Source organism: Miniopterus schreibersii, assembly GCF_964146895.1.
Source record: "Miniopterus schreibersii genome assembly, chromosome: 19".
Classification (NCBI taxonomy): domain Eukaryota; kingdom Metazoa; phylum Chordata; class Mammalia; order Chiroptera; family Miniopteridae; genus Miniopterus; species Miniopterus schreibersii.
In genome coordinates this window covers 5,144,959-5,159,935 of record NC_138119.1, presented here as the reverse complement: position 1 = coordinate 5,159,935, position 14,977 = coordinate 5,144,959, and the positions used below count along the sequence as shown (strand labels likewise).

Genomic DNA, 14,977 nt, shown 5'->3' with positions numbered 1-14,977 from the left:
CTGGGTCTCAACACCGATTAGACTGCACAAAGGATGAGACACTGGCATAAAGGATTCCACCATATGACAAATTCAGTAAGTAAATATGGAATCCTTGCTGTCTTAAGTGTGGCACATGAGACAGGCAATTCTTCCCTTCAAGGAACCTTTTAGAAAGATCCTCTAATCCTGCTCCCTCATTTTACAAATGAAGAGAAGACACAGCATGTTTTACTATTAAGTATATAGACCTCCTTGAAAATAAGTTCCCTTCACCTGGAAAAGCAGCATCGTTCAGGCAGAGGGGGCCCAGCGTCGGGTGGAGGAGCCCTGGACGCTGAGCTCCCCTGGCTTCCAGTCCAGGTTCTGCCACAAGCCACTTGCACCTCCTGTTTCCCCAACAGAAATCAGCCAGAGTTGTACAGTCTCTAGCTCTGCATCCAGCTCTAACACTCAGTTCTGACATGTCAATGGCTACAAGAAATCAATGAGAAGCCTTCTGGACACTGAAGGACCCTGGGTTTTGGCCAGGAGGGAGCCTGGCCCTCCAGGGGCCTTCAGGAGGCAGGGGCATCAGGAGTGCCTTTCCCCAGGTACACTGGGGGAGTGTCATGCCAGGACGTAGCTGGCACAGACGCAGTAGACTGGGCCAAGCAAGCTGACAGAAGGGGAGGAGAAAGCCAGCTCGTCACCAGGCCCTCAATTACTCAGGCTCACACAGTAATAGGGCTAATTGCTTCCAAAACAGTCAGCCTGTCCCTCACCCCACTCAGCACCGGCAGCGACAGGCTTCTCGGTGCTAACCCAGGACCCTGCATGCACAGGGCACACTCTACTCTCCACCTGGGAGGTGCTCTAGAAATTGTGTATTAAACACAGGACAGAAGCCGAGCTGCTTAGAGTTCCAGGCTACACCTTCCACTCACTGAATCAGAATCAGAGGGTGAGGCCTGGAAAGGGAATTTTAAACAAGCTCTCCCCAGATGCCGACGCAGAGTTTGAGGACCATGGGCCTAGGCCTGCTTGTAAGTGCACATTCCCACATCTCCCAGGAGCTCCAAGAGGCTGGAAGTAGATGGAAAGTGTCCCCTTCAGAGGGGGCAGGCTCAACGAGGGCCTGGGGACAGCAGATGGGTCCCCGGTAGAGCTCTTCACCCTCCCACAGCTTCCAAGTGCACATACATCAGCCAAGCCAGTCGCTCCCCTCCATCCGAAGAGTTCCTGGTCCCAACCTCAGCCACCCCCACCCCGCACGCCCTCTCCCAACAAAGACCCACCTGCCTCATTACTTAAATAATCTTTATTTCTCATGCACTAGGAAAGACGGGATTGTATGAAACACTGCATATCACAGCAAAGGCCTCAGTCCAAAAAACAACAACACAGGACCAGCCAGGATCCAGGTCTGGTCGAAACTCTAGGGACCACATTGGGGACACCACGCCGAGGGCTGGTGGCAGATCCAGGGCCCTCGAGCTGCAGCGGCCCCAGACATGGCACAGCACTGCCCCTCCCAGAGGCACAGGAAGCAGACACCGGAGCACAGGGACCGGAGGAAGGACGGAGAAGGCTGCCAGGCACTGACAGGCAGAGGCAGCAGCCAACACTCCGGGGCCTGAGTCCAGGATGTCACGGCTGCACCTGTTCTCAGCCCAGCTCCACCCACCGCAGAGCTGCAGGAGCCCCCCAAGCCCCCAACAGCCCCGGGCCCACAGCAGAAGTGTACAGGACCCACCTTAAACTTCAGCTACGTAAACAAGACGAGGGGCTCAACTCAACCCTGGCCAAAGCTCAGACTTGCCTAGGCAGGACTCCAAAGGCTGGAGGGGCCAGCCCCCCACAACCATCCCTAGCCAGACTTCAGAGGATCTTGGGACAGGGCAGCCCTCAAACTTGGGATCATCGGGTGCCGCCTGAACCAAGCAAGGGCAGAGCACACTCCGGGGAGGCACAGAGACAGAGAGAGGTCTGAGACATGCAGGACAGGACAAAGAATGGACACATGCAGAGACCGCACAGGGTGGGAGGGGTCCAAGGACGAAACGTGGCTACGGTGCTGAGATGTGGGGCGCCATGTGGGGCGCCACGTGGGCCAGGCTCACTGAGGCCCCGGGCTCATGGTGAGACCTGACTCCTCTGGGATGGTCTCTAGCATCTCACTCTGGACGGCTTGCGTGATGAGTGCCAGCTCCTGGCACAGGGTCTCGTGGCGATAGCCCACACGGATGTCTGGCACGTTGGTGCGGCGAATGTCATTGCCCTCGGGGCCCTCTTTTGTGTAGTTGGGTCCCAGCCAGTGGCTCTTCACCTGTAGGGGGGGAGGGTAGCGGGCAGGCTGCAGCCGGCTCCGAGGGGCCATGCCCCAGGACCCTGGGACCTTCCCAGTGGGGAGGGCAAGGGGATCGTACCTTGTGGGAGAAGCCGCTCATGAGCACACTGTTGCGGGCCAGCTCGCACATGTCGCAGGAGCTGAGCTTCCACACCTGGGTGGCGATGCTGTACTCCTCCATCAGCGGCTCCTGCACAGGCCAGGCTCCCTCAGACACGTGCGCCAGGCCCTGCCGGCCATCCCTCCCCAGGGCCTCCGCCAGCAGGGGGCAGCACCAGCCCTGAAACCTCAGAGCTGGGGTGTCCTCGCCTTCAGGTTCTTACCTTGGTGAAGTGGAATTGCAGGGGGTCATCAGTGGACAGTGAGACCATGAGGCCTCGGGACAGGTACTCGGGCAGTGGGTTCCGGTGGTAGCTGAGAAAGAGGCTGTTGTTGCTGAGTGGGGACATGGCGATGCCGATCTGGGCCAGGTAATACAGGTACTGCAGGACAGGGGCCTGGCGGGCAACAGGGAGGGAGGGCCGGTCAGGTGGCCTCAGGGCTGGGGAGCACACCTGGTTCTGGGGGATACAGGCCACAGTAGCGCAGGGGGGAGTCCCCTGGTCTGTGGAGGGTCAGTTACAGCCAGAATCCAAGCTGGGGCCCGTGTGGAGACTGGGTGTGGAGCAGTCCAGACAGGGCTGCTGAGGAGGATCAGCTGCTGCAGGGGCCCAAGGGGTCGGGAGGAAGGGGGCCAACGGGGAAGGAGGCTGGGGGTGCAGCCCTGACCTTGCGCAGAAGCAGCCCGTGCGAGATGTTCTCGGCCAGCATGAAGGCCGACACCAGGTGGTGGATGGGCCCAGCCTCCCCGCAATGCGGCCGCAGCACAAACGTGTGGAAGCCCCTCTGCCTGGGGGGCACGAAGACAGTCAGCTCCCGGCTCGCCGGGCTCCGAGCCCCCACCCTGGGACTGCGGGCCTGTGACAAGGGGCAGGGCTAGGTTCTTGGCGGTGAGGTGAGAGCCATGGAGCCCCGAGGGCAGAGAAATGACCCTCAGGTCCATGCGTGGGGCAAGAGGTGGGTGAGTGTTCTGCGGGCACAGCCCAGGGCAGGCCCGTTGGGTGGGGGGTGAGAAGGTGAGACGACAGGCCAGCAGAGTGGCGGCCCCGGCGGAGCCTGACCTGCGCAGGTGGTTCAGTGTGGCCATGTTGGCGAAGGTGTAGTACAGGTAGTAGGCATAGGGCGGGTTGTCTTCCTCCACCCAAGCCTCGGGGAGGGGGCTCTCCAGGTTGAAGACGTGGTTCTCGGGCTTGGATTCGTCATCCACGCTGTCAAAGCCATCCACCTGGCACGGGACCCTGGGTCAGGCCGGGAGCTGCCACCAGGCCTGAGGCAGGCTGTCTCCCCCACACCCAGCCGGGCGCCACCCCCTCACATGCTCCAGGAAGAGGTGCAGCTCTGGGTGGCTGGCGGGGTGCACAGTGGCCTCGAACAGCGGCAGGAAGATGTTCTCCAGCATCTCCTGAAAGTTGGCCAGCTGGCCCTTGGTACGGTACACATCACTGCAGGTGAGACGTGGGCACACAGGAGCGTGCGGGTCAGGCCGGTGTGAAGGCACCAGCAGGCCAGGAAGGGCCAGAGCTTGGCACGAGATCACAGAGCACTTGTGAACCACACTGGGTGGGCCGGGTGGGCCAGACCGTGACTGGAAGCAGGAAAGGCCCTTCTTCTACCAAGAGGACTCAGCTGGGACAGGAGACGGTCAGCCATCCCAGGAGGGCAGGAGGCAGGCCCTGGCCCCTTGAACTCTGCCCCCTCTATTCCCTCCCACCCCTAAGGACACTCACAAGAGACGGGGCACCTGCACGAGCCAGCGTACATTCGGGGAGTGTACGCGGTGCATGACAGCCCAGCGTGCCAGCTTGTCCCACTCGTCCCTCGAGCGCCCGTAGATAGAGAGCCGCAGCTCCGCGTTCTGGTACTTGCTCTCCTCCAGGTCCGACATCACCTCCTAGAGACACGTGTGGGGCAGCTGTCACACTCAGGCTTCCCTGTCCTTGCATCCACTACCAGGTGTGCTCGGCCAGGCCGCCTCATGCCTCCGACCCGCCCTCCTCCCCCAGCGTAGAAGCCCCCAGATACCCGGGCTCTCGCTCAGGCAGGGGGAGCGCTGCCCCACACTGGGCCCTGGCAGCCACACCTCCTCACCTTGATGATGTGAGCGAAGTACTTCCCAGAAACTCTGTTGTCCGTCTTGATGAAGATCTCCCGGAGGACAGACTCCCCGATAGGGTTGTATTTGGCATTGAACTTGTCGAAGCGATGGAAGGTGTTCCTGTCCTGGGGGAGACGGGCAGGTCACCCCTGACCCCAGCCTGCGTGCGGCCCCGGCCCCTCAGCCCCCGCCGCTGGGACAGACCGCGTGCATGTCCAGCGTGTCCACGCTCAGGTCGTAGGCGGTGAGGTTCATGCTCTGGAAGACCTCGCGCAGCGTCTGCTCGCGGCCCTGCTCCACGTGCACGATCTCCTCCAGGTGCCGCTTCATCGCCCGCTTGATGAAGCGCAGCAGGTGCTTCTGGTTCATGCAGGACGAGGCGTGGATGTGCGTGTCCACCTGCGGTGGAACAGGGGCTGCTGGGTCCAGCAAGGCTGGGAGGATGGAGGCCTCTCCTGCCTGGTGCTGGGCAGGGGGGAAGATGGCAGAGGCGCAGGCCTGGCCCCAGGGGACGACCCACCTTTCGGATGTTGTAGAAATCCCGGTGCGGCACCTTCTTCTGGGCGGCCAGCTCCTTCATCTCGTTGAGCAGCACGTGCATCTGGAACTTGGAGCTCAGGTACTGCAGCCGGCGGTAGCAGAACGACTTTCTGGCAGGACGAGAACCAGGCAGGGGGCTCAGAGCCTGTGGGGAGGCACCCGGGAGGGCACAGGGCTGAGGCTGCCACGGGGACGCTGGACAGCAGACAAGTCTAAGACTCAAGTGACTTTGAAGTGGGGAGAGACAATTAGCAGGTCTCTGGGGCAGGAGAGTCCAGGCTGGGAGGGGACTGGCAGGGACTCACATGGGGCCGTTGATAATCAGGGCCATCAGCACATTGACGTCAGCCACAAACTCCTGCAGGTCGGGATACGGCAGCTCCACCTCTGGGCAACTGGTACATGGGGGGAGCTTGGGTGAGGAGAGCAGGTCAGCCCTGCAGTCCCCCAGTCAATGCAGCTTCCCCACAGCTTCCCCCCAGCACACTCCACCCCCTCTTACTGCTCATCGAGCTCCCTGCGGGTGTAGACGTGCACTACGCCCCGCACCATGCGCAGACCCAAGCCCAGGTCCCCAGGCATGGTGCTAGGCTCACAGTGCTCATATGGGTGCTGCTCCAGCGCCGGGGGATGCACCGGGGCATCTGCGGGGTGGGGAGAATGGAGTCAGGGCCAGGGCTCTTCAGGGCCACCACGCACCACCCCACCCACAGGCCCTGCAGAGGGGCAGAGCTAGCAAGGCCCCAGCAGGATGGCTAGATCCCGCTCCTGCCTCCACCCCCGAGCCAGGAGGCTGGCATGAGCCTGGGTGAGGGGAGAAGCAGCCAAGGCAGAGGTTCCCAGGCTCTGAGCTCAGGAAGCCCGGGGCACCGAGCACGTGGAGCTAGGCAGGGTTGGGGGTCCCACCGGCAGACACAGGGGTGTCAGGGCCCTGCTCGTAGGTCCGAGTCTCCAGAGGCTTCTCGGCAAGCTGCTGCAGGTACCGGCGGGTGGTGGGGCAGAAGCTCTGCAGGGACAGAGCCATGTACTTCTCTCGGATGAAGAGGGCCCGCACCACACTCTTGGCAGCGTCCAGCAGGTCTGTGAATGGCACCTGCAGACAAGGATGTGTGATAACTGTCCTTGGTCTCAGACCCAGGCCAGGATCATTCTCACCTGTTCCCTGAGGCCTTGACCTCAGAAACGCTCGGCCCTGTCTCTTCCCAGCATGTCAACTAGATCCTGGCTGGACCCTCTGCTCCTGCAGCTTCCAGAGAGAGAAATGCCCTCTCTAGCCTTACCCCCAGCTTCCCAAACTGAGGGAGCCTGCTGGGACCCACGGCCCTGCCCACTCACTCACCCCACACTTCTCCTCCCCGGAGATGGAGACGCGCTGGAATTCCCGCTCAAGCACCACATCGCGCTCCCGCAGGCCCCAGTCTCCCTGCCCCTCAGCCTGTTCCTTGTAGAGCCTACCGAGAGGGAGATGCAAGGAAGGGGTTGAAGCCAGCAGTGGGACAGGCCCCAGCAGAGTGTTCCCAGTGTCCCCGCTCCCCTCTGCCCTTCTCACTGGAGGTCTGAGTCACTGTCTGTCTTCAGGAGGTCTTGCTTGGCCCGAAGCAGGATGTCTGGCTCCAGCCTGGAGGTGAAGGGTGAGAGGTCAGCAGATGACAAGGGGCGGCCCGTGCTCCCAGGTCCCTGTCCAAGCTAGGTGCTGGTGTATGTTGTCACCATGGTCCCCATGGGGCTGTAGAGCCCATGCTGTGGGCACTGTTCTGGCCCCGAGTCAGAGATGAGAAGGCATACCCAGACATTAGGCACCCTGTTCCAGGCCGCCCCATCACCCAGCAGCAGCCTGGCACCCAGGTCTGTGCCCCACCCCACTGCCCTAGACTGCCTCCGCGTGGGCCCCAAACAGGGATGGGGTGGGAGAGGGATAGAGATGGGGCTCTTAACGCATCCAATGGAGACAGAAGGATGCTGGGCAGGCAGACTACCCTGTGGCCCTCCCCACCACATAAGCCCATGGCAGCATGGCTCTGTCCTATACCCAGAGCTGCCTGGCTGTGCCTCCCCACCCGAGGCTGCCTGCCTGCAGGGCTCTGGGCCTGGGGCTCACTTGACATCCTGGCTGATCTGCCGCTCCAGGCGCTGCCTCCGCTCCTCCAGCTGTTCAATGGGGCTCTCCTCGGGGAACTCGTATGGGGCACTACGGAGCTCACTCTCAGCCAGGGAGCGGCTGAACAGCTCCTGGTGGCAGGGAGGAAGGATCAGTGTGGCCTAGCCCTCAGCCCTGGGCCCTCCCTTGCAGAGTCTGGGGAGGTGAGGGTGGCAGGAGCTGGGGAACCAGGGAGAGGCTAGGGGTCAGGGCACAGCCAAGCGTAAAGTCAGGGGATGGGGAGCAGAGACGGCATGGGAACAGCGCTGGAGACACAGGATAAGGTGCCAGGGGATACCTCGGCTATCTCCTTGCATTTGCCATCCATAGACGTGCGCAGGTCGAGCGGGAAATGCTTGAGGCAGGGGGCGGGGCCTGGCAGGGATCGGGCGGACTGCAGCGGAGGGGCCCCCAGCCCACCCCGAGCCTCTGTGGAGACAGTGACACCAGGGTCAAAAGGTGGAAGGCAGGACCGGAAGGGGTACGCGGGAAGCCCTGAGCCCCTGCCTGCCCCAGGCCAGCCCTGGGAAGTGGGCAAGCCCTTCTCAGAGGCTGAGGAGTGAGTGAGCTGGCGTGCGGCTCCCTAAGGACCTCACCTTCACAGTATAGCACGGGGACCCTTCACCCATGCCAGGCTTGGGGGTAGGAGTCCCAAGTCTGCCGCTAGAACAGGCGATTCGTTCACTCCAGGAATCAGAATCTGAATCCTGGACTAGGGGCACCCCCCTCGGGCCATGAGAACCTCTACGTGAGTACCTCCTCCAGGCAGGCACAAGTGTGTCCACACACACACACACACACACACACACACACACACACACACGCCCACGCCCGCCCCAGAGCTCAGCAAGGACCTGGTGGCCAAAGCCAGCGATCCCTAGCTGGAAGCTTCCAGGCCAGTGGTCCAGGGTCAGACACGCCTCTGGATCAGCACTTCCTCTTCTCGGAGGGCCAGGCCCACACCCAACGTCCTAGACTCACAGAGCACAGAAGCCACAGCTGCCACCCAGCTCTGACCTGGGGACCAGACCTCAAGGGAAGAGGTGAGGCTGTGGAGGAGGTGGTTGGCAGCGGGAACCCTACCGCCTCCCTGGAGGCCTGGCCTCTCCCCGAGGACCCCAGGGCTGCCAAGATGTGGCCTGGCCCCAGCCTGCCCCTCCCATTGCTGGCTGCCCCTCTAAAGGGAGCTGCCACAAAGAGTCTGCGCCACTCAGAGGCCCTGGGATCTGGGCCGGAGGCCCCGAGAAGGGCCAGGGAAAGGGAATGTCAGAGACCAGGGTCTCCCCACAGAGGGCAGAACTCAGCTGCACCACTAGGAGGCTGGCAAGAAAGGTCTTGGAGCTGCTAGTCTAGAGGGGCTGCCTGAGCTCCCAGCCCACCCAAAGGACACTCCCTGGGCTCCCCAGCCCCACCCTCCCCAGCAGGAAGCTCCCCACACCCACTGGGCTCTCCCAGACAGCTCTGGGGGGGGGGGGGGTCCTCCTCTCCAGCACCCCTTCCTCCTCTACACCGAGGCTGAGGGACAGACTGGAGGCTCTGCCCAGGCAGAGAGCCTCAAAGTCTCCAGGCCGACTCCCCAATGCCCCAGAGTCCCAAGGCTGGGCTAAGGGAAGGGGAGGTGCCTGCCCCTGATCCAGGACCCAGCACCCACTCGTCTCATGCCTGGCTGGGTCCTACCTGCAGAGTTCGGGCAGCACAGGCAGCAGCCTTGTGTCCCCTGCCGGCCTGACTGCTGAGTGGCCAGCAGGCCTGTGCCCCTGCCAGCCTGTTTGCTGAGTGGAGCTGCAGCCAGTCCCCCAGGACAGCTCAGGGGCCGGCACGGGCTGTACCAAGTGCAGCTGCGTGCAGGGGAGACCCTGGGATGCCGGTGAGCAGGGGGCTGGGGGAGCTCAGGGTAGCCCAGGAATCCAGGGAAGGAGCATCCAAGTTTGGGGATAACAGGAATCCTAGAAATGACCAGGGCCTTAACCGCTACAGTGCCAGGGTGCAGCCCAAGTGGGGCCCCCAAGGGGGAGGAGCAGGGTGGGCTGATATGGGCAAGAAAGGCTGGCAGGGAGGGGCCAAGCCTCCTTAAAATGCACTGCCCTGGGGTACAGTGAGTGGGTGGGACCTGGATGCCCAAAGGAAGGGGGGGCAAAAAAAGGGGACGAGCAGCCCTCCTCTCCACACCCAGCAGCCCCAGGCCAGCCTCCTCTGCCCGGCGGCCTTGCTTTCCTAACCACTGTCCTTTGGGGCCCAGCCTACGGGGTCCCTCAGGAGAGACAGGGCCTCTGCCTGGGAAAGGAGCTGACTGGCAGCCAGGGAAGTAGCTCAGTCCGGTAGGAACAGTCACTGAGCCTCCCTGATGCCCAGGGGGCTGGTTCATGGCTCCCTAGACCTCCAATCCCCAGTTCCAAGCCTATCACTGGGGACAAATTTCCAGGCAGGAGAGAGAGGTTTGGGAGAAGAGTGACTAGGATTTGGAGGACTTGAGTCTGACTCTGTTCCCGCTTACTTCCTGAGGCTTCAAGTCCTGTCTATAATGGGGCGATAGGCGGGTCATATCCTGTCTAGCCACAGCTGCCATAAGGCTCACAGATACGGCTCTGCAAGTATTCTGTAAAACACGATAATCTGCGATTATGAACTCCTGGGACCCTCCAAACATGTCCCACACGCAGGGGAGGGTGGGAGTTCTTGGGCCCAGCGCAGGCCAAGGCAACTGAACCGTGAACGACATCAAGGGAACAGAACTTGGCAGGGGTGGGGATGCGGGTGACACTATCTCTAACTTGGAAAAGGGCAGAGCAAGAGGAGGAGGAAAGACAGGCACCTGCTCCACCCCCAGGATGTAAGACAGAGCCTAAGGTCCTTGCTTGCCAAGAACGCTGCCCCTACACAACTCCCCACTTCTAAACCCCTCCAGGGGAGGCCAACCACAGGCCTCCAGGGGTGGTCTGTTAGTGGTCAGCAGGAGCTGAGTCAAAGGCCCCAATCTCAACCTTCTCTCCTAGCACGGTGGCCCAGGATTTCCACAGAAATGCTGGGTGACCAGACAGGTTCCAGCAGTACCCCCAGCCTGCCAGGCCATTGCACAGGGTGGCGGGGTCCACTGGAGGTAACAGATAGGCAGTAACCTCCGCAATCCCTAGGCCAGGCCTGGAGGACCCAGCTGCCTGCTGGTCCCTTCTCCCAGGGTCTGAGCCACCATACCACACAGCACACATGCTCTCACGGGGGTGGGGACAACCAAAGGCCAGCCACTCCCACCAACTCCAAGATTCTTGGCATCCTTTCTACCCTCTTAACCAGGAGCCCCTCCCTTACTGCAATGACTGCCTCCGTAGGCAGAGATGCACCCAAGGCTTTGACCCACAAGTAGCAGATGCTCCCCCAATGTGACTACCCCAAGGTACACAGAACTAGCCCCAGGGGACACACCTTCTGGATTGCACAGACTTGAGCACAGGGAACGCAGACCCTCAAGTCAGCATCCTCACTGTCCTAAGAAAACACTGAAGGTGGATGACCAGGCTACAGATACAGACAGCTGCTGAGGGGGAGAGGCTGGCTTGACCTGGTCACCAAAGTAGGGGTATATTTCCTTAGTTGCAAGGCCTTGGGACAGCAAATGGCAGGGTGATCTCTCAGGAAGCACAAACCCAGGCAACAGATCCCTTTGGAGCTGGGCACAGCGGCACCACACTGCCTGCTCCAAATGGTGCAGAGATGCCTACCAGAGTGGGGGCAGAACCAAAGGGTGCGGGAGCACAGAGATGGCAACAGGCCCAGCCTGAGCGCCGCACGGGCCGGCCCAAGGACACCCCATACTTCTGAGGAAGCTCACAAGACAGACCAGAAATGAGCACACAGCAAACAATCCATGCAGTTGAGCCCCAGCCCTGGGACTCCGGCAGCAATGAGTGTGCCCCAACATCAGACGCCCCCAGTGAGGAGGTCTGAGATCTGGGGTCCTAGAAAGAGAAACTAGCCTCAGGAAGACAGCCTGAGTCTGCCTGGCAAAGGCCCAGCCGCCAGCAGGGTGGCCAGTGGCTCCCAGTCACTCCCACACCCCCCCCACTCCATTCATACACTCCCTATACAAACAGTCTTAAGACATCCGCATGCTGACACGTGTGCAAATACACCTCTTGCTGCACCCACACCCACATCCACTGCCCGTTACAGAGGGCAGCGTCCCTGGCACAGAAAACTGTCACCCTCCACCCCACCTCTCTGCCCACACCACCTCCCATGCCAGCTGTCACTGGGTACAAGGACAAAGGAGCATCACCGCAGAGGGGGTGCAGAAGGGGCCTCCCTCTGAGGGGTCCAGTGGCCAGGGCGAGAAGTGGTGGAGCAGAGCCAGTGCCCCGGCCAGGATGCACACACTCACCTGGTACCGCGGAGGAGGCCTGCTGGCAGGCACGCTTCTTAAAGGGATATTTGGCCTTGGTTTTGCCTGGGCCCGATGGATAGGATGCCATGGCTCCGGCCGCGGCGATGGCGGGGGAGTCGGCGCCGCAGCAGCTGGGCCTGCCCCTGCCACATCCAACCCCTTCCTCCGCCCCGCCCCGCCGCGGGAGTGACTGGTGCAGGAAGCCCAGGCCCCGCCGGCGGAAGAGGCGCCGGCCACGATTTCTGAGGTTGTCTAGGCAACCTCCGCGAGGGGGGCGCCATCCCGCCCGAGCGCGCTCGCCGCGCCCCTGTCCCTCGCCGCGCCGCGCCTCCCCTTCTCATCCCAGGAGTGAGTAGGCCGGGGTGCGGGGGTGCGAGCCAGCCGGGGACGGGCCGGCGCCGGCGCCCCACGAGCCCCCTCGGGAGCGAGGACTCAAAGTCCAGGCTTAGCCGGTCCAGCCAGCCCGGGAGGAAACACCACCCCCCCACAGGATCCCGCCCGAGCGCGGGGCACACCGGGCTCGGCGCGGGCGCAGTCCCTGGGCACCCAGCCCCTCCGGGGCAGAGTCCCCGTTTGTTTCTTCTCTCTCTGAACCCCAGCTCCAGGGTCGCCCAGCTCCGGGGGGATGGGGTAGAACCGAGAACCTCGGCCCGGGAGGGAGGGGCCTGTCCTGGGAAAATTCCGCTGCCTGGCAGAAGCCGCCTTCTAGGAAGGCGGGGAGGCAGGGAGGCCAGGAGGCAGGGGCTCCTCTGGGGTCTGGGGAAGAGGGACCCGGTGTCTTCCGACTCTTCCCTCCGGCTCCAAACTCGGGATCAGCGCTCCCGGGCCCTCCCCAGGGGCAGGCGGCCGCCTTCCTCAGGTCTGCCGGCTGCGCTGAGACCCCCACCCTCTGGTCGCCCAGGCCACCGCACGACTCCGTCCCAGAGACCCTCCCCCCAGCACAGACGCGCACGCTCACCTGAGGCCATGCTGCCCGAGCCCCGAGGGGGCCCGGGGAGGCTGCCTGCCGGGGTCTGCACCGCCGGGAAGCCCGGGTCCCGAGGGAGGGGGCGGGGGGCTGGAGCCCAGACCCCGGCCAAGTCCCTCCAAGAGCCCCTGCCCCGGCACCGAGATGCGCAAAGTCAGGCTGTTTCTTTCTAAATCGCCGGCCGGCAGGAGGCGGACCCCCGCGGACCTCGGCCGCTGCACCGGCCAGGGAGACCCCCGCCCCAGCCCCGCACTCGAGAGGCGGGAGGGCGGGCAGGCCACGTGCTCCCGGGCGCGCGGGACCCGGAACTCGCCTGGGCCGCTCTGCGCACTCTCGGGGCGCCCGGGGTCCGCGCGCCGCAGCCGGATCGCGGGCTCGTTACGCAACAGGTGCGACCCCACCGAAACCTGGCACCCCGCGCCCCAGGCCCCGCCCCGCCCCGGCCGGCCCCGCCCCCGCCAGCTTTTCTCTGCCCCGCACCACGTGGGCAGCTGCCCCTCGGCGGTCCGCCCCGCGGGTTTGGGGCGAGCTCGGGCGTCCGCCTCCTCCGCAGCTGGGCCGGGGCGGTCGCGCCGCCTCGCTCCCCGGCCCTGCGGCACCCAGTCGGCGCCCAGTGGAGGGTGGCGGTTCTTAGCCGCCCGGGATTCGCTTTTAGCAGAGCGCCTGCCCCCGGCATTCTCACTCTGGGTGTCTGTTTTCTCCTGGCAGGCGTCGGGAGGCAGGGTGTGCCCTGCATTCTGGCTCCCCTTCCCACGTTTATTTCTATATTTGCTGGTTAAGAGCTTAGGCTCTGTGGCCAGGATGCCTGGGTTCCATTCCAGACTCCCCCACCTACTTCCTGACTGACTGGGGGAAGGTTACCTAACTTAGCTGAACTTCTATTTTCGTCTGTAAAGTGAGCGTAAGAGACCCTGCTGTCCTACGGTGGCCCTGAGGATAGAGCCAATGTGAGTGCTTAGAACACCTGGCCTGTGGTTACCACCCCGTTAATATTGGTGCATGCTTGCTTTGGCCTCGGGGTTGACTCCCTATTAACATTCCCACAGGTTGATTCCCCTTGCAGCCTACAAAGAAGGGGGGTGTTGGGCTGTTCTGGGGACTGCAGGCACCCCACCCCATCAGCACCCTCACTCCCAAGTGGCCCAGAAGCCTACCTAAAGGAAAGCCCCTGGGGAAAGTCCCTAAGCCTTCACTGAACATAATTAAGTGTATTAGCAGCAGTTAAGTCTTTTTCCTATTTCTCCACCTCGTGGGAGCCCTTTGCCCCTCACGCCCAGTTTTACTAATACAATTTGTCCAGCTCCTCCCTGTTCTCACCACCCCCACAGCCAAATTCCTCCTCCCCCTCTCTCCCCAGGCACAATCTGGACGCTGAAGCCTCTTCTGTACCTGCATCTGGTGTCACCTCCCTTGATCCCTGCCTACTGCTCCTCACAATGGACAAACTAAAAAAAACAAGGCCTCCATAAACATGGGGAAGAAAGCTCGCCTCCCAGAAGAAAAGGAGAGACCACTGGTGTTCACCCACCGAATTAGCAAAGATTAAGGGGGAAAAGTCCAAATGCAGGCAAGAGTATAATTGGTGAACACATATACTGGTGGGCATAAGCATTGACATAATCTTTCTGAAAGCCATTTAGTAATAGAAGATCAAGAATCTTTTAAAAATTCATATTTTTGACCTAGTAACCCCACTTCCAGGGAATTGCGCTTCTAAAAAGAGCTGCTGGCAAAACACACAGGAAGTTGCTAATCACTGCAGTGGTTATCACACAGAAGAGAAGGGCCGGCCATGCAAAGGCCCAACAGTAAGGGAATGTTCGAATTATGTCACATATGTACAATGAAATAGAGCCGTTAAAAATTATTCTTGGAGAATTTCTTAGGGAGGTGGAAAATGGATGTTAAAATCTGTACACTGTATGGCCCTCACTGTGACATATGTGCACAGGAAATAAACACACCAAAATGTTCACAAATAATTACCTGCCGGTGGCAGAATTATGGTTCTTATTTATTTTCTTCTTTATACTTAGCTGCATTTGAAAAATTGTCTAAAATATTCATTACTTTTATAATCCAGGAAATGGAAAAAAACCGAAGTCTGTAAAAATCTTTAATAGCCTCCATACCCCACCCCCAATAGACTCTCCTGGGTCTTAACCCCAGACTAAAGTGGTCTTGGAGTCCTTAGGAATTTTAAGACAATAAATAGTAAAATAGATTTCAAAATAAAAAATCAAGCACCAGGTAACCACGTGGAATGTCAACTATATTCTGATAAAATGCAAATTTTGACATAGTTTTAAGGGGTGGTATCTTGCATTGGGCCAGGTCTCTTTACAGTTCCCCCTTAATTCAGACCGGCCTACCTATTTACCTACATAGTCAGCCCATAGTTTTAAAATCCCTGCCCTCTACCCTACCCAGACAAACCGGTTCACTAGTCTCTT

The 14,977-nt window shown here is 61.1% G+C and overlaps 1 protein-coding gene and 1 long non-coding RNA gene across 5 annotated transcripts; one reads left to right on the top strand and one right to left on the bottom strand.

Annotated features, from left to right (window-relative positions):
- Positions 1 to 1,261: 1,261 nt before the first annotated feature.
- AMPD2 (adenosine monophosphate deaminase 2) lies at positions 1,262 to 12,933 on the bottom strand. 3 transcript variants are annotated; one of them, XM_081121144.1, is made up of 18 exons: positions 12,516 to 12,933; positions 7,478 to 7,608; positions 7,141 to 7,271; positions 6,592 to 6,660; positions 6,382 to 6,493; positions 5,949 to 6,135; positions 5,545 to 5,686; positions 5,348 to 5,437; positions 5,023 to 5,152; positions 4,707 to 4,901; positions 4,496 to 4,627; positions 4,135 to 4,298; positions 3,723 to 3,849; positions 3,469 to 3,632; positions 3,077 to 3,197; positions 2,632 to 2,805; positions 2,388 to 2,498; positions 1,262 to 2,287 (listed from the first exon to the last, which is right to left on the bottom strand). In XM_081121144.1, the coding sequence occupies exons 1-18, from the start codon at positions 12,523 to 12,525 to the stop codon at positions 2,078 to 2,080; spliced, it is 2,400 nt and encodes a 799-aa protein (XP_080977270.1). In that variant the 5' UTR covers positions 12,526 to 12,933; the 3' UTR covers positions 1,262 to 2,077. The 3 variants fall into 3 exon arrangements, with proteins under 3 accessions (XP_080977270.1, XP_080977269.1, XP_080977271.1); XM_081121143.1 differs by lacking the exon at positions 12,516 to 12,933 and adding an exon at positions 11,555 to 11,798; XM_081121145.1 differs by lacking the exon at positions 12,516 to 12,933 and adding an exon at positions 8,857 to 9,129.
- On the top strand, positions 11,764 to 14,097 carry LOC308548959. Of its 2 annotated transcripts, XR_013997691.1 has the most exons (3): positions 11,764 to 11,905; positions 13,233 to 13,471; positions 13,882 to 14,097. It is a non-coding gene; the product is annotated as an uncharacterized lncRNA (long non-coding RNA). The 2 variants fall into 2 exon arrangements; XR_013997692.1 differs by lacking the exon at positions 11,764 to 11,905 and having other exon boundaries at positions 13,018 to 13,471.
- Positions 14,098 to 14,977: the final 880 nt, after the last annotated feature.

What these genes read in the sequence shown, in the direction of transcription:
- AMPD2 (XM_081121143.1), bottom strand. Translation starts at nt 11,645, where the DNA reads ATGGCATCCTATCCATCGGGCCCAGGCAAAACCAAGGCCAAATATCCC. An exon ending in CAGATCAGCCAGGATGTCAA is followed by an intron (nt 6,661 to 7,140) that starts GTGAGCCCCAGG and finishes CTTCACCTCCAG; the next exon opens with GCTGGAGCCAGACATCCTGC. An exon ending in ACACGCTGGACATGCACGCG is followed by an intron (nt 4,628 to 4,706) that starts GTCTGTCCCAGC and finishes CGTCTCCCCCAG; the next exon opens with GACAGGAACACCTTCCATCG.